General features: G+C 32.8%; 7 protein-coding genes and 1 non-coding gene across 8 annotated transcripts; 3 read left to right on the top strand and 5 right to left on the bottom strand.

Annotated features, from left to right (window-relative positions):
* Positions 1 to 341: 341 nt before the first annotated feature.
* Positions 342 to 1,487, bottom strand: NAM8 (Nam8p; the record flags this gene model as incomplete). The annotated part of the gene is made up of 3 exons (XM_020189676.1): positions 342 to 658; positions 740 to 1,039; positions 1,211 to 1,487. Coding segments are annotated over 3 exons (894 nt in total), but the record flags the coding sequence as incomplete, so codon positions are not given.
* Positions 1,488 to 6,448: 4,961 nt separating this feature from the next.
* On the top strand, positions 6,449 to 9,171 carry ASCRUDRAFT_117263 (uncharacterized protein). Its single transcript, XM_020188851.1, has one exon. The coding sequence runs from the start codon at positions 6,555 to 6,557 to the stop codon at positions 9,087 to 9,089; it is 2,535 nt and encodes an 844-aa protein (XP_020045178.1). The 5' UTR covers positions 6,449 to 6,554; the 3' UTR covers positions 9,090 to 9,171.
* Positions 9,172 to 9,252: 81 nt separating this feature from the next.
* ICP55 (aminopeptidase) lies at positions 9,253 to 10,854 on the top strand (the record flags this gene model as incomplete). The annotated part of the gene is made up of 1 exon (XM_020190862.1): positions 9,253 to 10,854. The coding sequence occupies one exon, from the start codon at positions 9,253 to 9,255 to the stop codon at positions 10,852 to 10,854; it is 1,602 nt and encodes a 533-aa protein (XP_020045177.1).
* A 244-nt stretch (positions 10,855 to 11,098) lies between these two features.
* On the bottom strand, positions 11,099 to 12,900 carry ASCRUDRAFT_72277 (uncharacterized protein; the record flags this gene model as incomplete). The annotated part of the gene is made up of 3 exons (XM_020192053.1): positions 11,099 to 12,705; positions 12,759 to 12,800; positions 12,897 to 12,900. 3 exons carry the CDS (start codon positions 12,898 to 12,900, stop codon positions 11,099 to 11,101), a joined length of 1,653 nt encoding a protein of 550 aa, XP_020045176.1.
* A 167-nt stretch (positions 12,901 to 13,067) lies between these two features.
* On the top strand, positions 13,068 to 15,874 carry MRX1 (Mrx1p). The gene has a single exon (XM_020193929.1). The coding sequence runs from the start codon at positions 13,098 to 13,100 to the stop codon at positions 15,828 to 15,830; it is 2,733 nt and encodes a 910-aa protein (XP_020045175.1). The 5' UTR covers positions 13,068 to 13,097; the 3' UTR covers positions 15,831 to 15,874.
* A 49-nt stretch (positions 15,875 to 15,923) lies between these two features.
* ASCRUDRAFT_117255 (uncharacterized protein) lies at positions 15,924 to 16,668 on the bottom strand. The gene has a single exon (XM_020188850.1). The coding sequence runs from the start codon at positions 16,491 to 16,493 to the stop codon at positions 16,017 to 16,019; it is 477 nt and encodes a 158-aa protein (XP_020045174.1). The 5' UTR covers positions 16,494 to 16,668; the 3' UTR covers positions 15,924 to 16,016.
* A 461-nt stretch (positions 16,669 to 17,129) lies between these two features.
* ASCRUDRAFT_t152 lies at positions 17,130 to 17,201 on the bottom strand. Its single transcript has one exon. It is a non-coding gene; the product is annotated as a tRNA-Glu (tRNA).
* Positions 17,202 to 17,328: 127 nt separating this feature from the next.
* Positions 17,329 to 21,133, bottom strand: ASCRUDRAFT_77590 (acyl-CoA N-acyltransferase). Its single transcript, XM_020193928.1, has one exon. It carries the CDS (start codon positions 21,060 to 21,062, stop codon positions 17,418 to 17,420), a length of 3,645 nt encoding a protein of 1,214 aa, XP_020045173.1. The 5' UTR covers positions 21,063 to 21,133; the 3' UTR covers positions 17,329 to 17,417.
* Positions 21,134 to 21,576: the final 443 nt, after the last annotated feature.

Below are 21,576 nucleotides of genomic sequence, written 5' to 3'. Positions count from 1 at the left end.
AACCCTCCATTATTGATATTGTTGTTGTTATCGTTAACATTATTATTTGAGATCAAAATGGAGTTATCAACAAGATTGCCAGAGTTGTTTTGTAATTGATCAGAGTTTGAAATCGAATTAGAAATAAATGAAATTGAATTTGGATCTGTATTCAACATACTAACATTAGAATTATTAGCAACATTTTTGTTATTGTTGTTATTATTTAAACCATAAGGGGCATAAATTGAAGGAGCTTGAGGTTGAGAAACATATCTATTATTACTACCAGCAGCAATATTTGGATTATTATTTAAAGCATTAATGTTACTTAGATAATTTTGTAGGTTTTGGTTATTAATGCTTGAGCTTCTGCCCCAGCTCAATCTGATTCTGGTGTTACCAATTGGGTAGCCTTGCATTTTTTGAATGGCCAGTTCAGCAGATGAGCGCAAAACGTATTGGACAAAGCCACAATTCTTATTTTGTAGGACTTTGACATAAATAATTTCACCAAAAGTCAGAAAGTGAGATCTCAATAGTTGTTCAGAAACGGATGAATTTAAACCACCTATAAAGACTGTTGTGTTATTGGGATCAGTTGATTGGTTTAAAGGAGGTTGAGATTGGGGAGCTGAATAAGGTTGAGCTAAGGAAGAATTTAAGGAGTTAGAGCTTCCTAACAAGCTATTAGTAGAGGCCGAGTTTCTGAGTATGTTATTGTTGCTGTTGTTGTTATTTCCGGAAGAGATAGCAGAACCACCAATGCTATTATTAGATAGGGAAAGGTTTAAATTTGGATTTGAGGAGGAATTTTTAGGGACAGCGGTTGAGACTCTAATGGGTCTTCCATGAATTAAGCAGCCATTCATTTCCAATAGAGATCTTTTTTGTTCGTAGTCGTTTCCAAATCTAACAAAACCATAGCCCTTTGAGGAACCAGTAAGTGGGTCCATCATAATTTTAACGCCGACAACAGAGGAATATTTAGCTCTAAAGGCTTCAAATAGTTCAGATTCCTTAACGTCTGCGGCCAAATCACCAACAAACACAGATATTTCTTGCTGTTGTTGTTGTTGTTGTTGGATTTGGTTTTGAAAGATATTGTTGGGGCTAGCATTTGAAGTGTTGGCGGTATTGTTACTTGAGTTAGAATTGGGGTTTGGGTTGGTGTTAGAATTGGAGTTATTTGAGTAGATTGATGATTGGTTTGTTGGTGTTGAAGTGCCACCGGAAGCCCAGTTTAGTTTGAAGACTCGATCAGTATTTGGGATGTTCAAGCCATTGTGCATTATAGCTCTTGAAGCATTTAGATTTGAACCGAAATCAACAAAACAGTAACCGGCGTTTAAGGCGGTGAAGGAGGGATTACCAGACTGGTCTAGGGATGTGTTGCGATCTTTGATTAGTTTGATGGCGGTTGGGATTTCACCGACAGAGTTCCAGATGGATTGGATGGTGTTTTCATCCCATCTAGTATCTAGTTCGCCCATCCATAGCTGAGATTTCTCGCGAACATTTGAGATGTTTTGGATGGGTTGAGCGTTTTGTATGGATTGTAGGGATTGTAGGTTTTGGATGTTTTGCATATTTTGAACGTTTTGAACATTTTGGGCACCTTGAATGTTTTGAATGTTTTGGAAATTCTGTAGATTTTGAAGGTTCTGGAGACTTTGAAGGTTTTGGATTTCGCGGATTTGGATTGGAGTAATGTTTTGTTGAGGAGGATTGAATTGAAGATTTAAAGGGGAATTTTGAGAAACTGGAGAAATTGGTTGAATTGGAGAATATTGTTGGAAGTTGTTTGAGTTTGAGGTGGCGGAGAATTCTGGAGATAAGGAGACTAGTGAGGATTGTTGTTGGTGTTGTTGTTGTTGGTTTTGGTTTTGTTGGTTTTGTTGGTTTTGTTGGTTTTGTTGGTTTTGTTGTTGGTTTTGTGTTGATTGAGAAGATTGGCTGTTTTGAGTTGATTGGCTGTTTTGGCTGAGTTGGATTTGGTGGTTCAGCTGGTTTTGGGAGGATGAGTAAGAGTACATGTTGTTTGAATTTTTATTAAAAGTAGACATGATATGAATGAGATGAGATGAGATGAAATGGATGAATTTAGTAGAGATGAAGAAGATTGATTGATTGATTAATATAATATTTATAGTATAATTTAATTTTTAAATTGGAATAAATTAGAATTAAATTAAATTAATTATTTAATTATTTAATTGATTGATTAATTGATTAATTGATTGATTGATTAATTGATTGATTGGTTGATTGAATTGAAATACTTTTGATATATTATATTGAATAACTTTAGGGTGATTAATCGAATGAGAGAAAGAAAAGAAAGAGAAAGAGAAAACAAGAGAAAACAATGAGACCAAGATATAAATCAGCTAAAGAGGTAGATAGATAGATAGATAGACAGATAGATAGATAGATAGATGGATAAAGAGAAAGAGAGTAGGAAGGATGATTGATATGAATAGTATAATTAGGATGGGATGGATAATAGTATAAAGATAGTATAAAGATAGTTTAGTTTAGTTAAGAACAAGAAACAGGAAACAATAAAATAGAGTAGAAGAATAGAATTAACTGGAAAGAGAAAGAGAAAGAAAACGTAATTTTTTTTAAAACAAAAAAATACTATCAGAAGGAAAAAAAACAACTGGGAAAATTGGAAAGTGAAATGAAATAAAATAAAATAAAATGAAAAGAAGTGAAATAAAATTGAATGAAATAAGTTAAATGAATAATAAAAAAACTGGTGTGCTGTAGTATGAGAATATATGGAAAATAGTGTATTAATAAAATAAGTAAGAATGGAATTAATGGAGTAATTGGAATTGGAGTTGGAGTTGGAGTTGAAATTGAGACTGAAATTAGAATTGGAATTGGAATTGAGCAGTTCAACAAAAGGATTTAATGGGTATTGTTAGATATTGGATATTGGATGTTGGATATTGGATGGATACTGAATATACTAAATATTAGAGAGAAAATATTGAATAGTGCAAAGATTGCTAAATAATCGATAGAGATGGAAGTTGAATGGTGAGAAATTTTTGAGATTGACGATTGAGAGAGAATTGTTTGGGTATATATAGAGGAGGGAGAGAGAGCTTTGAGTTTTTTTAGGTTTTTTTTCTCAAACAAAATTATTGCCTAAATCTTGGATTGAAGGTGAGAAAAACCAAATACCAAGGGAAAAAGCGAGGTAATCGAGGTGGATGAGCGTGAGTATCCGAGATATGGACAGAGAGGAAAAAGAGAGAGAAGGACGAGAAGGACGAGGGTCTGCGCAGTGCTTCTGTGGTGCTTCTAGGGGGTTTCTGGGAGATTCTGTGGTGGATCTGGCGACAGAGAGGAAGTAACAGTGAGGGAACAAGAGCAAAAGAAGAACAAGAGTGGAAGCAAAGCAGCAGGGAAAGCGCACATTTATAAGTGGCCTCCAGAGCAGAGAAGATGGACAGCTCAGGCACAAAAGCAGTGATTGCTAGTGCACCTCTCCATTATCACCTACTGGGCCATTACTCTGAGAACAAGCTCAAGCCAGATGCAAAAATCCACCTTTTGGATCTGAGCAAAAGCGCTGCAGCTGCTCTGGCCTTCACTCGCAGGCGTCTGAAGCCTTGTCCAAGACCATTTCCAACAGCACCACCACCATCACCAACAGCAGCAACAGCACCACCACTACCAACTCCTTCTCCCTTCCTCTGCCTCTCCTGCTACCTTTGCCTCCCTGGTGCGCTCCCGCCCATCTTGCTGCTCCCTTACCGAACAGCACCCGCTTTCAGCACGCCGTTTCACTTCGCTTTGCACAGACCGCCTTGCTATCAGGACATAGGTCCGCCAGGTTCCCGCCCCTGTGCAACCGCAATAATGTCTGCTGCTGCAACTCCACACAGCGCAGTCGCACCCAGAAAACACCTGCCTCTTCAGCTCTGCTGTGATTTCGAATCCGCAGTAAAATAGTACCGCCAGCAAGAACACCATGGAATGCTCTGCTGCCATTAGCAGAACGCTCACTGCGACTGCCTGGTGAGCAACTGCAGCTGTCTGGATTGAATCTGTTTAGTCTGCTGAATCCTTTGAGTCAGCTGTCTCCTGTGTTTCATTTCACTCACATCCACTCCCTCCAATGGTGAGCACATCGAAACACTCTGTTTCTGGCCTTTTATCGCTGTGGTTATCCTCAACCACTGCAATGGTACGGCCAGAAACTCTGCTTCCAAGAGTGCCTATTTTTAAACCTTCTCAAGCAACACGATCAGAAGGAAAATCGACCAAGTGGTAACCTTCTGCAGTTGATCTTTTACCAGGAATTTCCCAGATGATGGATCCAAAATAGCAAAATCACATGACACATAATCTGCAGCTCTTCAAAAGCTGTTCAATGCGCTTTTCTTCTCCCTTATGTTCTTCTCGTTCTTATTTTCTTATTTTCTCTTTTCTCTTTTTTTCTCTGTTTCTTTTAGCTTGTTTTTGTTTTCCAAGTAACTATTCTGACCGTCCCCTATTTGATATCGGTATATGTGTCAACATCAGAATCATCAAAAGCAATACCATCACCATCGCATTACTTGTCATAATACTCTATACAATTTCAACCACACATTGAAAAATAAATTAGTTTTCTTCTTGGATACTCATAATTATTATTAGCGATTATTATCCATTATTTCCCTTTTGTTGTTTTCTGTGCTTGTTTATCAATGTTACTTATTGAAAGACAGGATTAAGGATTCTTTGTGACATTTGAACACAGTAACTTTAAACAGCGGGTGACAAGCTTATTTTCAAACTTCATTGCAATCGATGCCATTTTGGCTTAGTTCCAAAATAAGGTTCCGATTTATACTGCAACCCTAGACAGGCAAACGCTGCTTTGAAAAGTCAAGTCCTATTTCATATCATCATATCACCCCAATTTCTGGATCGATCTTAGACCCGTGTTATCGGGAGCCTCTTGCTATTACACCGCAAATAGCTCTGCAAATATAGGAATATACCATAATAATATACATCCCAACTAATATGACTAATATATACGAATTTAATCAATACACTCCATAATATATTCAATACAATCAACACAATCAACACAACCAATTCAGCTAATCCAATCCTTTATTTATCAATCTTCATTCTACTTCACCTTGTTATCGTGTTTTATCGTGTTTTATCTTTATCTTTCTTCACTAAAGAATAAACCTTTTTTAAGTCCAAATAATTATTTATTTATCATTCAATTTTATACGCAATTAAATTTCATTCAAAATTTTATTATTATAATATTATTATATATTATATTTAATCCAATTGAATCCAATTGAATCCAATTTAATTAAATTAAATTGGATTCATCTAATTAATTTAATAATTTACAATATTTCATGTCATTTCATAATATAAAATAATATAATAATATAAAATATTTAAATTAATAAGATATTTAAATTAATAAAATAATTTCATAATATTTCATATTCAATAATCTCATGCAATTTTTCATGCAATTTTTCATACAAATTTTATCTTGTTACAATCTCAATCGCTATTAGCATGTTTCTAATTTAATCCTGCACTCCTAGTAGAATATGTACTTTATTTTTTTATTTTTGTTTTTTTTCTTCCATTTTTTTTTAATTTGTTTTAATTTTTAATCTCAATTTCCAATTTCCACTTTCCAGTTTCAAGTTCCCTTTTCTAAATTCAATAATCCACAAGCTAAAAAGTTAATTAAATAAAAAAAAAACACGAATTCACGTGCCTCGACTTTTTTAGATACTCCATACTCTCATATTCTCATATTCTTTTCATATTTCCACTTTTCTTGTGCTTCTCTCTGCTCTTTCCAAAATCCTCTAAAATCTTATCATATCCGCCTTTAGCGGATCCACATAACCCTCCGATCTCACTCCTACCATTTCAGCCTCCACCTTGCACCTCCCCAACACCATCCTTTGTCTCCCACTGTCTCGTGCCCAGCACCCGCTCTATTGCGCCACTCTCTTCTAGTCCACTACCACAAAGACACGTTGCTACCTCGTTCCCCATCCCACAGGTCTCTCCCAGACCTCTCGCTCCTCATTAATCTCGCAAAAATATTCTCCTTTCTCTCCAAACCTTGCTTGCGCTACTCTTGACCTCACCCAACGTTGCAGCTTCATCTCTTGTCCACCCTCAACTATGGTCTGTGCTGTCTGCAGCCCCGCTTTATTGAAACATATTCCCGCAGACCTCGTTCACCTTTTTTGCGGGTCATCTTCTACGGCCACCACCGTTCTGTTACACACAGTTTACTATCCACCACCCGTTTCCTGTTTGGGATCTGCTCTTGCTTCTGGAAAAGGGAAACAATAAAAGACCAAACAATAAGACAATAAGATCAAAAATCAATTAGTCCATTAATACCATTGAAAAAAAAAATTTAAATTAAAACAATCCTACTTCCCCTTGTTTTCCATTAATATCAAACCACCTTAACTGCTCCCTTCCTGTTCCATATTTCCCATATTTCCCATATTTCTCACGTTTCTCGCATTTCCTTTTTTCTTCTTCAAACAAGCACCAACATGAATAACAAAATGACTTTTAAAATTCCAAAGTTACAACTAAATTCAAACATTAGCTCCAACATTAATTTCAGCATCAACACAGACATTCATGATAAGATTGACAACAACACCAACACCGACTTTATTATCAACAATCCTACTCCTACTCCCAATTCTACTCCCAATTCTACTCCCAATCCCAACCCCAATCCTAATAATAACAATTTACAAAAAACACAATCGGTCTATAATTTCATTAACCTCAATAACTTCAGCTCGAAATCCGCTTTAAAACACTACAAAAAAAATCCAACCTCAATCAATAATCAATTTCATTCAAATATCTTCCAAAAAGGTAATTCACTAAAAACCTCTTCTGATTCAAATTTTCCAATCTCTCACAACAACAATAACAACAATAACAACAATAACAACTCTAATAATCACAAAAATTTCCCAATTTCAATTTCTTCAATGAGTGTTAAATCTTCCACTCCACCCAATGAATCCATTATATCCACAGCTCCCAAAATGATCCCCCATAAAGAATCAACCTATAACTACACTTCTGCTATGCCAATATCCACAAAACCTCTGTTCAACGTCTCCCTTAAAAAGACTAAAAACAACAATCTTAAAAAGTTTAAAGATCAAAAGAAAAACGAGTATTCCCACTTGAATTTAATTGATACTAATGTCAATAATAGCCTCATCTTTAATCAAATCAATAACATTAATAACCATAATAACCATAATCATGCTAATACCAATACCAATACCAATACCAATACCAATAGTAACAATTCTAATAATAACAATAGCAATAATAACATTAACAATAATAATAGTGATAAAAATAATAATGATAAAAATAAAACTACCAATTCAATTCAAAGTCATAATAATGATGATGATATAGATAGTTTGAACGAATCAAATTTTAACAACAATTCAATTGGCATCAATGAGAGAAATGCACATCGACACAGTGTTGGTGATTTGATGAAAAACTTTATCGATCAATTGTCTTCAAGATCTTATAACAACTCACAGTCATTAAATCCATCATCCCAATCAAATTTCCAATTGAAGCAACCTTCAAAGAAATCCTTGAAAACCATTATCAACATTAACGATAATAATAATAACAAAGAAAAACCAAAACCCAAAGATAACGACAATGACAATGAAAATGACAATGACAATGAGAATGACAATGACAATGACAATGCTACTGAAAATGATAAAATTACAACTACTAAAATTACCGGTAACAATAAAAATAGCAAAAACAATAGAAATAGTAGTAAAAGTAATAATAATAAAAATAAAATAATAAAACCTACAAAAATCACTAAAATACCCAAAATTCGAAAGAAACCAAATGATTCCAAAAACTCAGTTATAATAAAATTACATTACAATAATAAAAAAAATCAATTTAATAAATTTATCACCGATACCAAAGACATTCAAATTGCAAAAAATTTCAATAACACTAATATCAATACCAATACCAATGCCAAGACTAATAATACAAATAATGTTGGAATTAAAAAAGATAACGAAAAGAATGATAATATTATAGACAATAGTGGTAGTAATCAGAATAATAAAATTGATGTAAATCATTTTGAAAATGTTGAAAATGTTGGAAATAGTGAAAATAGCGAAAACGAAAACGAAAACGAAAACGAAAATGAAAATGAAAATGTTAATATAAGCAAAAACTCTAACGATTTCGATCTTAATATCGATCTTGATATTAGTCATAATGATTCTCAAGAGATTTTAGATGAGAATTACGACCAAAAGGAATTTTCATTTACTAAAAATTACCCAATACTTACCAACAATAAAAATAAATATGAAAATAAATATAAGAATAACAAATTCTTAAATAATCTTAATGTTCATCCTTCAATTTATTTAAATAAACTAAATAATTTCATTCCTAAAAGTGGATATATCACAGAAATGTCTGATGAAACGTCTGATGATAAATCTGTTGATAATGTGGAAGAGTTCCAATTAAATGAGTCAAATTTTATAGAAAACTCACAAAACATTATCAACACCTTGGTCTTCTATAAAAAAATCAACAAATTGTTGAACAAAAAAATCAGAAAACAAAATAAAATCTTGAACAATACCAGTTTATCCGAATTTTCCAAAAGCTCGCCATTAAAAAAAAGCTCTCCCTTGAAAACCAGATTCCCTGGAAGAAGATTAGGAATCAAGAAAAACAGATCGACTTCCACACTATTGAAAAAACTTTCCTCAACCTTAGTCAATTCCGATTCCAGCAAAATCAATATTGACAACATCACCGACATCAATGCCACAGGAAGAGTGCTACGAAACCGTAAAAGAAGCAACAGCCCTGCTGTGAATTACACCTTCCATGAGGACGATAGTGATGGTGAACATGTACCACCTCCAGGCGAGAACAAAGTGCTCCTCAGCTTGAGGAACGAGGTGTACATCGACTGCGACGAGAACAGGTATTTTGTTTATTTCAAATACCCTAAGGACCACAGTTCTCACCTGTGATACAATTCTTGCTGTAATATTAACAGCATCTCTGTGCTGGTTATGCTCTTGATGTCTCATGCCTTTAATACCTCTTTTATAGACCAATACACGCCAAATCGGACTCTTTTTCTGGGGAACAAAAGAACCCATCTCGATATCCTCCAGCACTCTCAGAAGCAATATGGGTTTCCTCTCAACCAACAGCTCGAGGGCATTGGCAAGTGTGCACAGAATCTCTCTGGCCCTTGCCAGAAGACACTTCAGTTACAGCTCCCTCCTCGCCAACTCAGCAGCTTCGTTTTGCTCCCAAAGACCACAGCAAACCATCGTCTCAGGCCAACCACTCCATGAAACTCGTCCAGCAATGCTCAAGTCTGGTGAGTTAACTCCAGGCATCACAGCTATGGAGTACTTTGAAAGGAGACTCGCCTTGTCGTTGTCGATGGAGAATGACTCGATTGCTATTGTGCCAGGAAACACAGTCAAATATGCCTCTGGAGCTGTTTTCTACGAGTTTCAACAGGACACACAGCTCTACTACCTCACTGGCTGGAACGAGCCAGACTCTCTAGCAATTCTTGAGAAGAACGACAGCAACGCAAACGATGACAGTGTAGTGTTTCACTTGTTGGTACCTCCTAAAAACGAGTACATTGAGAAATGGGAAGGCCATCGAACTGGCGTTATTGGTGCCAAAGACATATTCAATGCTGATGAATCGACCTCCATCACTGAGATACAGACATATTTGGATCTTTTGATCTCCAGAAACAAACACATTTATTGCGATTATCCTGCAACAAGGCTGAAATCTTCGTTTTTAGGCAACTTTTTTGGTTCTTCATTGGCTTCAAACAAAATCAAAAAATCAAAAAATGCTTGTGAAACTATTGATGACTTGATCTCCAAGTTCAGGTCCTCCAAAAAAATTCACACTTTAAGCCCCTTGGTTGATAAATTAAGAGCAATCAAATCACCCAGCGAAATTAAGCTCATGAGACAGGCTGGAAAGATATCTGGGAGAGCATTCAACCAGGCATACCACAAGAGATTCAAAAATGAAAGAACTTTGGCCTCGTTCCTTGAATACAAATTTATTCTGGGTGGATGTTCAGGAAACGCCTATATTCCTGTAGTTGCAGGAGGCCCCAATGCCTTATCAATTCATTACACAAGAAATGACGACGTATTGTATGACAACGAGATGGTTCTTGTTGATGCTGCTGGTCAGTTGGGTGGTTATCGCTCTGATATCTCAAGAACATGGCCAGTTAATGGGAGGTTTACAGGTTTTCAAGGCGAGCTTTATGAGGTGGTGCTAAATGTAAATAGAGAATGCATAAAATTATGTTCAGAAAGCAACAACTTATCTCTATCTGATATCCACAGAACAAGTTCAGACATGCTCTACAAAACCCTTTCTAAACTTACAGGCTTTCAAAATTTGACCAGAAACGAGTTTACCAACAAGATATATCCACATTCAATTGGCCATAATTTGGGTCTCGATGTTCATGATGTGCCAAACTACTCCTCGTCGAGAATATTGAGGGAAAACCAGGTTGTAACTATAGAGCCTGGCATTTATATCCCAGACGACCCAAGCTACCCATCGTATGCTAGAAATGTTGGAATCAGAATCGAGGACAATGTTGTTGTTGGTAAGAGCGACTATACAGTATTAACAATTGAGGCAGTTAAGGAAATTGCCGATATAGAAAACATAGCTAAGAATGGAGTTACTACTGTTTATGAAGATGATGTTATTAATATTCGGGGATGAGTCTGTGCTTTTGTTTTTAGATTTTTTACCTGCTCTCTTTTTTTCTTGTTTGCTTGGGTTTATCTATGCCCATGTTTTTATACTGAACGTAACTCTCCTCAATTAAATAACTTGTAAATATGCTGCTAAAAAAGAAAAAGAAATAAAAAACCAATTATCATATAATTGAATTAAAAAAATAAATAAGATGTATAAAAAAATAAAGCAAAATAAAGTAAAAAAAAAAGCAAAAGATTCAAAGGATTTATGATAATTCTAAATCAGGAAAATGATCAATTGCTAAACTTTGGATTTTGACAGCACTTTTATAAATTTTATCTGTTTCAGATATTTCATTTATTTGATCATCTAGCTTCTTAAGCTCGGTCATACTGATGTAGTTCTTATCCCCAATGAATTCAACGGTTTGATCTTCTGCATTGTACTTTAAATTGATATTCAAAATATATATTAAATTTCCAAGTTCTTTCAAGATCAAGTTCTGGTCGATACCACCAAGTCTTTCACTGAAATCGGATATCTTAATTTTTTTAATGAAAGAAAGATATGAAAGATAAGTGCGATATCGAACAAATAATTTAAACCGATCAAACTCGCTGGTATTTAAAAGAATAGAGCAAGTTGAAAGCATGTAATTTTTGAGTTTACTAAGAGATTTGTCATTATCAGATTTGATTGTAATGGTGAAATTGTTGAAATTAGAATTTGGTATCATAAAATTTTTTTCCAATTGATTCAAACTTTTAGGGATCTGTGATATTTTTGTAAGAGAAAGTAAAGATTGAAAAAAACTTGCTATTAATGGATTTTCAAAAAAGAAAGCTTCAAACAAGTCTGTATCCAAATATTTAATTGTAAATTCTGCAGGAGTTGTTGTCTGATAAAGAGAGATTAAAACAGCCAATAAAATATCTCTCTTGGTTAAAAAATTGAAATTTGTTTGAAAATCATCATTTGAAGTAAGGATTACATTTCGATTCAAATCAAATTCTGAGTTTAAAACATCCAAAGCCGTTAAACCATTTAATTGAGCATAAACTTCTTTGCTTCTTTCGGGATTCCTGCAATATTCATATTTTTCAGGGTTGGATAGTTTTAAAAAACCAGATTTAACACCATTGTAGTTTCCCACTTTAAATTTTGCAAATAAGATAATCCAATTGATTTTCCAAAAGGATTTTTGTTCTTCAACTGACCCAAAAATTTGGATTTTGGTATCAGTTTTTATAAGATTGGACGCAACTTTTTTAACTACAATATTCTTGACAAAAAAACGAGTAATCACAGCTTGAATTGAGTCATACTTGGAGGCCATTGAATGAAAGTTCAGTCTCATGTATTGCTTATAAAGATCAAACTCAATGTTTCTAAAACTAAAATCAGTATTAGGAATTTTCTCGTATGCCGCCATTAAGGACTGAGCCTTTGAATATTCTTGCAAAAATAAGTGATTCATTATAGTGCCGAACTCGATAAAACGCCTAACGCTTTCAAGCTTATCTAGTTCCTTTTCCTCTTTAACCTCCTGGAGCTGGTTATTAATTGATTGCAAGTAATCTGAAGCGTCTTTTGTTTTTGTTGTAACATCAGTTACGAGATTTCGAAAGAACTTATCAGTGGTTAAAGTGCTGATAGAATCAATGTTGTAGGAGCTCAAGTCATCCGTAGAGGATAATTTTTGGAGTATTGTTGATTTGAAGTAGCTATAATAAACTGAGGGAACACCAAATTCCCTCATCAATTCAAGAGCTTTAACAGAAGCTTCCAAAGCATGTGTGGGAAGTGCTGAAGTAATGTAAAACAATTTCTGGAACACAATTGGGCCTGGAAACACACTGTCAGTAACAATTGCTGCAAAACAAGTCTAAATAACCAAAAACAATCAGAAAGAGAGAGCCACATACCTTGATATCCTCTGAGATAGTTGTCGAGATCAAACGCAATATCTGAGCTGAGGTTAGTAACAGGAACAAAACAAGCCAAAAAAAACAGTCAGCCATCAGAGCTAAGCACATCATCGTCCAGAGCCAGTGCAAACATACCCATCTTCTGCTATTGCGAAACAACCAGTGTTGGTGAGCAGTTGGTGAACAGTGTTGGTTGGGTTGAGTTGAAGAAGAAACCACTTTATGGTTCTATGGGGCTTTATGGTTTGGAAGCGGTGAGAAAAAGTTTCTTTACTTTTCAGCTGGAGCTGATGAAAAGAAGCTGCTGTTGCTCACAAACTGCTCAGCACTGCTACTATGTTGAAACTCATATCCCCCAGTGGGGCTGCTTCATTCAATGGCACAAGATTGATACACACTGCTGCCTCAGTCTACGAGAGACAGGCCTTGAGCTCTCTCAAATCTCGGTTGGGTTATTTCAAAAAGTCTGACAAAATCATCAAGCACAGCAAGTATGAAGATGAAGTGAAAAATAGGAGGATCAAGAGCAAAATAATACAGACTGGCCTTCAGCCCTACTCCAGACAAAAGACAAGTTATTTGTTGAAAAATGACTTTGGTTACAACGACACCCTCGAACAGCTACGAGAAAGCGATATCAACAACCCTAAAATTGTTAGAATCTTGCAATCAAACGACCAGAGGTTGATTTACTCGTATCTTGGTATCAGTGGATCGAAGTTGACAGACTCAGTGATTGTTCAAACAAAGGTTGGCAAGCTTCTTGCAAAAGACCAGGTCGCAAAGGCATTGTTTTTTTGCAAATTGGCTAAAAAAAGAGGTATCGTTGGGATGAATGATGTGATGAAATATTATTTGGAAAAAGGCAATGTGAAATTGGCTTTAGATGTTTATACGTGGAGAAGAAGATGGAATATACCATCAAATGAGCATACCTTTACTATTTTGTTCAAAGGATTTTCAGATGTAAAAGGTGGTTTGACTGAAAATCAGTTGAAAAAAATCGATAGGTTATACACCAACTTGGTTGATGATTACCGAAATATTTCAAGCATAGACAAGACAAGTATGTCTCAGAGACAGAGAGATATTGAAAATAGTGAAGATGACGGGTTGCTTGACCAACTAAAAGGTTATGAAGCACTAGAAGAAGAATATGAAACCCCAAATAATGAAGATTTAAAAGATTCAGAAGATTCAGAAGGTAAAGATAAGAAAATCTCAGCTAGTCATACAACCAAAATACAACTATCCAACATTCATATAAACTCTGCTTTATCAGCAATGATGAATACAACATCAATCGAACTCCAAGAAAAATATGCATGGACAATTTTTGATTCACTACCAAAATATGGACCACATTCCTTTGACAATTTTACATTATCTGCCATGTTCACTGGTTTATTGAATATAGAGATCAAGGGCAAAACAGAAGAGGAATACATTTTAGAAAAAACACAAAAACTATGGGATTTGATCAACGATAAGCTTGAGCAATCTGAAAAGAGAAAATTAAGTGAAAAAACACCTAGTGGTGCTTTTAAACTTGAAAAATTTGTATTATTGTCATATTTAACGCTAATGACAAAGTTTAAACATGATCTTGAACCATTCATAATGCTACAATTTTTGGACGAATGGTTTAATTTTGAGTCAAAATTATTAAGAAAATTTATTGTCTCAAAGAAAATCCAAAATAAAGATTTATTAATTAAAGTTCCAGAAAAACATATTGTGTTCAAGCCTTCATCAAAAGTTTTAACGCTCTTATTGAATTATTTGTCAAAATGTGAGAATAATAATTTGATTTCTCAAAACGATTTAACAGAAATATATCATGAAGTCATGTTCAAATTTCCATTTTTTGTTGATGAATATGGCTTAAAAGAATGGTTGGAAACATTTTATAAAATGAACAGTTTTAATTGGAAAATTGCACCTGTTTTCAAAAAAGAAATAGATAAAATTTCCGAGAATATTTTTGATAAAGTTAAGAAGAATGATATCTTTAATGATCCAAACAACAAGTTTAGAATAACTGTAAATAAATATATTGTGAAAGCATTTCGAAAAGGATTGGAATATGAACCAAGAAGATATAACGAACGAAGAATTATCAATGATTTGAAAGAGTTTCGAAAATTAAAAGAACGTCAATTAATAGATTTCAATAATAATAAGAAAAGTGAAGACTTGATAAAAAGATATATTGAAGATAAAAAATTATCTCAAACAAGTAAATTGTTTAAAGGGTTGGATGAATTATCGTCAAAATTTTTCTTTTTAAAGAGTTTTAATGAACAAGAAACAAAAATGTTTTATTCTTATATGGAATTGATTGACTTATTTGATGAAAATAAATTGGAAATAAAATTCAAAATTGAAGTTTTAAATAATTTTTTTCAAGAAACTGAAATTTGCAAACTAAAAATAAAGGATATAATAAAAGAGTATTATAATTCTAAAAATTCTGAAAAAAAACAATTTATGACATTTGGTTCTAGCAAGGCTGAAGAAGTTTTTGTTAAAGAATTATTGTGTTTCGACAAACTAGATATGTTAAGAATAATTTATTTGGATATTATTCCTATTGTAATGGGGTTAGCTGAAGATATCAGCAAGAAAAATGTTCAAATTGAGAAAAAAAAAGAGCTTCTTGATAATTTACACGAGTTTAAATTACAGCTTTTTGAAGAAATCAAATTTATTGAAGATTTGATATTTAGGACTTATAAAGAAGCTAAAGAAAAGAATTACAAACTCAAGGGACTTCAGAAAATTTCAAATTTGAAAGCAGACGAGTTTATTAAATATGGCAGTAAATATAAGAAGTACACTGGGTTTTCTATTCCATTGGAATACAAAAAACTTACACAAACAGAAAAATTGAGTTTTGGTGACAATAAAACATTGATGAAAATAGCAGTGGAAATTGAAGATTTCAGTTCAAAAATTCGAAATAATATTAAAAACATGATCAAAAATGATTTGAAAATCGAGTATAGAAAAAGAAGCCCTGAATATGAGGAACTACACAAGTTTTTGACAAACAATTATGTTTTTTAAATATAAAAACTTTCTTAAGATATTCTTATTTGTAAATATTGTACATTATTCTTGAGTATATGTGATTACTTTAATATATGTGATTACTTTAATATATAGTATTTTTTTAAACAGAAAAATCAATAATTTGTTTACTAGTAATCAGGAGTAAGTTTGGAAATATCAAAGCTAAACAAATGGTTATTTTTAATAACTAGGATTATAATTAGGACTATAATTAGAACAATATTTTAACTTAAATTCATCCCACTTATTAACAGCAATCCCCAAGTGTTTACAGCATCTGGATAAGGCACTAGCTTCACAATGAATAATGGTTGAGAAAATAGCTTCTTCAAAGTAAAATTTTCCCACGCCAAAACACCTAGATACCAGATTATTATCACAAATTAGGCTATATTTCCTCAGAACCAAACATTTATAAATTTGCAAAAGACATTTGAAAGCTAAAAGCCAATTTCCTGGCCCAAATATACAATTCAATATTTTGATACAAACACTCTCATTTAAAATAACCACACCACCGTTTGTAATAGAAAAGTCGCGGAAATTAACATAAGAGTTAGTTGTCTTTTGACAAGTTACAGAATCAAATTTTTTATGAAATTTTTCTTGATTCTGATTAGCTGCATTGCTCTGATTAATAAAAACACTTGAATTCATTTTCAATTTTAGTTTGAATAAAACAAATCAGTTTTGCAAATCGAAAGAAGATCCATTTGCATTTATACTTATTCTTTGGTTTTTTTAGTACTATTTCAAGCTTTGATAAAACCAAAATAAATCGAGAATTAAATTGAACATGCTTAGAATCTGTTTGGACAATTCCTGATTCCACGGGTCTGATGTTGGAACAAATTTATGTCTCAGATGATGCATGTAAAAACATAATGTCGCATAAAAATATTAAACTTTACGGGGCACATCCAAATTTCGGGGTCGAAAAGAAATTCACCTACGTAAAGTCACGTGAAACAAAATTTAAAAAAGAATTATACCAACTTTTATATTGCTTTACTCAAAAAATAGCATAAATGTTAATGATTTTGCAAGAGTCATACGCTTTCTACTCTTCGAAATTTGAGTAAGTTACCAGCCCGGAAATCTATAATAACTTTAAATGTCAAAACTGTTTTTTTTGAAACCATTCTACCCATAAAACCTGCCAATTAAGGTCGACAGACCTATGTGGCGGAGAGCTAAATATCAATTTAATGTGTATAAAACCAAATGCTCATTCTGAGAAGCTGAGTGAAAACCTACAGAGCATCAAAAATATTTAAAAATGGGAAAAAGAAACTCCGATGCCGGGAATCGAACCCGGATCTGCACGGTGAGAGCGAACTGTGATAACCATTACACTACATCGGACTTTTGATGCTGTAGCTTTCATTCCAGTTATTTACTCATATTTACCTATATTTTATTATCTTATTATTTCAACAGTTTTACTTTATTATTTTTTATTTGTGTTTTTACTGTTTTTACTGTTTTTATCGCTACGTTCAAAGTATCTCATTAATTTCATCAATTCGCATTGTTATATAACGAAATACTGCTTACTTCTATCAGGTGTCAGCAGAGGCTCTACTGTTTTTTTATTTTTCGTCTGTTCTTACTGATCTTATTCAACGCATTGATATCAACTATGATAGCTTGGTTTTTTCTGATTCCCTTATGTCCTCTTCCAGGCCCAGGCCCCCTGCCTTTCTTTTTAACTGGTTTACTCATACCACTATCGTTTACTCCAGTCATTGATGCCTTCAACAAACTATCATTAGAAGCATCCGTATTTTGAATATTAGAAGAATTGTGCTGCGATATCTCTTTATTCTTTTCAATCTTATTATTTTCACTGACTCTCTCATTGGTGTTAATGACTTGATTATTTGCAGATTTGGTTTCCTGAATTTCCTCTTGTTCATCAACTATTAAATTTTCTTTCGCTTTTTCTTTTCTCTTTTTCTTTTGATCTCGATTGTGAATTTTTTTTTCGTTCATCTCAATTGTCAAGAGTTGTAGATCATTGGTCAAAACTGAGGTGTTTGAGGTTTTAGGACACTTTTCAACACCACATAATGACTCGTTAGATTTTTCTATGGTCTCCATTTCAATATCCTCACTTAAATTCGGTCTCTTATTACTTTTATCATTAATTTCATTAATTTCATTATACTCATTATCATTATTTTCGTTACTCTCATTGTTTTCATCATTATTGTGAATATTATTTTGAGATCGCTTGCCACTACCATTATTCTCATTGTTTGCAATGTCCTCATAGTCCTCTTCTTCATCTAGTATGATTATTTTCTTTTTTTTCACTGTTTTATCCTTTGATTGATTATTACCCTTTTTTCTAAGCGAAGAGTTATTTTTCTCACTATTAATATTACTATTGATATCGTTATCCATTCCTGGGTAACACCTCACAAATCTGCTATATGCAATTCTATCTTGATCAATCTCATAATGCTTAATTAACTGGTTAATTTTTTCTTCATCTTTTTCTGACTCAATTTGGCTCAAATTAAGGTTTTCAATGGTTTCAGCATTACTAAAGCCATTGCTATTTGTTGTACTATTGACATTAGAATTTGAATCAATATTAATACTATTAGAAATAGTGGATATATTTGTTAAAAACGCCTCATCATCCTCATCAATTATTCTTTCATTTTTAATTTTAATCAATTTTTCAATTGTCGAGATTCTTGAATTTAACTCATCAATTGATTGTTTTTCAAATGTCCTGGAATCTTCAATGTCATCCTTAAGAAAATTGATTAAAAATGATATGTTATTTACAGCTCCAACACTATTATTATTACTACCAGAATTTAAGTTACTCAGATTTATATTATGAATATTGATAGGAACTTTTGATGGAATCCCACCTGTGCTTCCATATAATATTGGTTTCCATAATAATAAGTCTGGATTTAATTTTAAATAATTTTTTTTTTCCCATTTCTCAATATTTTGTTCAATTGTCTCAACATCAATGTATATTGCATATTTTCCTGTCACTGGATCTCTGATCAAACCATTGAGTTCTTCTAGTCCCACAACAACATCTGACGGTATCATGCCACTTAAATTGCATAAATCAATTATAGAAATTCGGATATATTCATTTTCGTATAATTCATCATTGTTATTTTCGTATTCATCAGTGCTTATTTGTCTTTTTTGAGGGGTTTTTTCAGATGTTAATAATACTCTCAATGGAGATTTGAGTGAATTTTTTCTTTTTCTAGGACTTAATCTTAAATTAGGACTCCCATTTTTTCTTAATGGGCTTACTTTCAAAGGACTTGGTGTTGATAACAATTTCAAAGGACTTTTCTTTCTTATTGAAGGCGAATTTGTGCTGCTATTTTCAATGCTGGTATTTTTAGTATTATTATTGTCATCAGAGTTATTATTTTTTTTCCTCTTATTATTATTATTATTGTTATGATTGTTATTATTATTATTATTAGTTTTATTGTTTTTCGAATCATTTTTTGGATTGGACAAATACAATTGTCTTAGAATGTCCCGAATTATAAAAGATAGTTTAACTTTCCAATAATTTCTATAACTTAATAAACCTAAGTCACTTAAGGGTTTTTCTGGAGTTCCATACTTAAATTCTCTTCTTGTTAATAGGTAACTAAAATCTATCAAAAAATTTCCATAACCTTTTCTTTGATATATAGGCAAAGTCAAAATACAACTAACGTTATAATCACTAACCATTTTCTCTTTTGAAAAATAACCAATAAATTTAAAAGAATTTGTCTTTAAATCAATCTCCGTTAAAACATAAAACATAAATGGCTGAACATCAAAATATAAAGTTTTTGAATTTAAGAAAAATTTGGCTAATAGACACAAATTTTGACAATAATTCATATGTTTTCTACCGTCAACTTCAAAGATGGAAATTTTATTTTCGAAATCTCTGTAAATCTCATCTCCTGGTGGATGGTTTAAAGTACATTTTAATTTATGCCTCGACATTGAATAACTTGAGTTTGTATATTTTAAGCAGTATTCACAAATATGTAAAACTTTAAATTTATTATATTCCTCAGGATACGGAGAGCTATACCAAGTATCTATTTCATAATTATTAATATGAATTGATTCGATTTTTGGGATATCCTTCTTAAGATTTATTTTATATTCTGAAACAGCATTTCGATTTATATTTTTTGATTTCGATTTAACGGCTGATTTTGTCTTCACTTTTGACTTGGTTTTTGTATTGATTTTAACATTAGATTTTAGTGTTGGACTCAAACTTGAAAGTTGTGAAGTGCTATTAGTATTATCATTGTTGTCATTGATATTGTTATTATTGTTATTAAAATTGCTAGAAGAAGGATTATTTACAGCATTATCGTTATTATTGGAGCTACTATTGATTGAATTTGACACAAGCACTTGGGATCTTTTTCTAATTTGAGAACCATTCGTGTTTGAAAGTCTTGAAGCCTCAGATTTTTGATAAGATTTTGTAAAGGTAATTCTATCTGATTTATTTGGAGCAGTTTTAGAAGTGCTAGCATCATCTAAATCCAATGCACCTCGGTAGGGAATTTCATAGATGTCAAAATCATACTCTGAATCTGAGTCATAATTAGCATCATCATTGTTATTGCCCTTACCATTATTTTCGTTGTTTGAGCTTGATGTAAAAGTATTTTCGTTAGGTCTCTTATTATTATTGAATATGTTTTGATTATCGGTGCGATTATAACTATTATCTATTTTTTCATTAGCATTAGGATTAGTAATACTACTAGAGTTAATTGGAGTAGCCAGATTTTCATCCTTGTCTTTCCGAAGCTTTGCTTGTTTTCTAGGTTTTAATTTCACAAATTGCAAATATTTGGCTTTATTTAGTTTTATTTTGACAATAAAACTATCAGCAGTATTTTCCAAGATCGTTATCATTTCTCTTTTTCTTAAATTTCTGCTATCATTAAAAGCGAAATCCTTATTACGGATATTTAGAACATCGTTTCTCGTGTTACTGTTTGCTCCACTATTAGCAGCATTATTAATGCTGGAATTATTTGGCAGCTCATGGTCTTTGGAAGTAGTGTTTATCACAAATTGTTTTGTTATCGTTTCATATTCTTTATTGTCAGGTATGGTTAGGTTATTGATCAAGTTGCGTAGTTTTTTTTTTCTCTTCAATTCTTTATCATTGTAATCTTTTGCAGAACTAGTTGGCATTCTAAATTGCTACTAAAGATATCAGATTTCTATCTCAGGTCTCATCAAATCTCATTCGACTACAATTTTCTGTTTGGTTTGGATCTATTTTTGAATCTGTTTGGTTTTTTGGAGAAAAGAAAATTGAAGCGGATATGCGAAAAACGCACCTCAACTCGAAATGATGCATTTGAACGCGGGCTTGGACAATAAGCAACCTAAAATGGCATTTTCCAAATATGTACATCCAAACTTGGTAATACCATATCAGGCAATTATGCTGTTATCTGATCGGACAGTGCCGTACTTCCCAATTGGGCTGCTACAGCTTTTATGGCTCAAAAATTAACAGTTTATTAAAACAATCTATGGCAAAATAAAAAACTAAAAAAAACATTATCTTTTTTTTTCATAAGTATCATCTCATATCATCAAGCAGCTTTGAAAAAAATACATCATTATCAAATCAGAATGCATGAATATATAAATAAAGTTGAAACAGTTGCTAACATACCAATAAATTTGCAGTATATGT

The sequence above is a fragment of the Ascoidea rubescens genome, assembly GCF_001661345.1.
Source record: "Ascoidea rubescens DSM 1968 unplaced genomic scaffold ASCRUscaffold_15, whole genome shotgun sequence".
Classification (NCBI taxonomy): domain Eukaryota; kingdom Fungi; phylum Ascomycota; class Saccharomycetes; order Ascoideales; family Ascoideaceae; genus Ascoidea; species Ascoidea rubescens.
The sequence above is the reverse complement of the archived record's forward strand: the minus strand, read 5'-3'. Positions and strand labels throughout refer to the sequence as shown.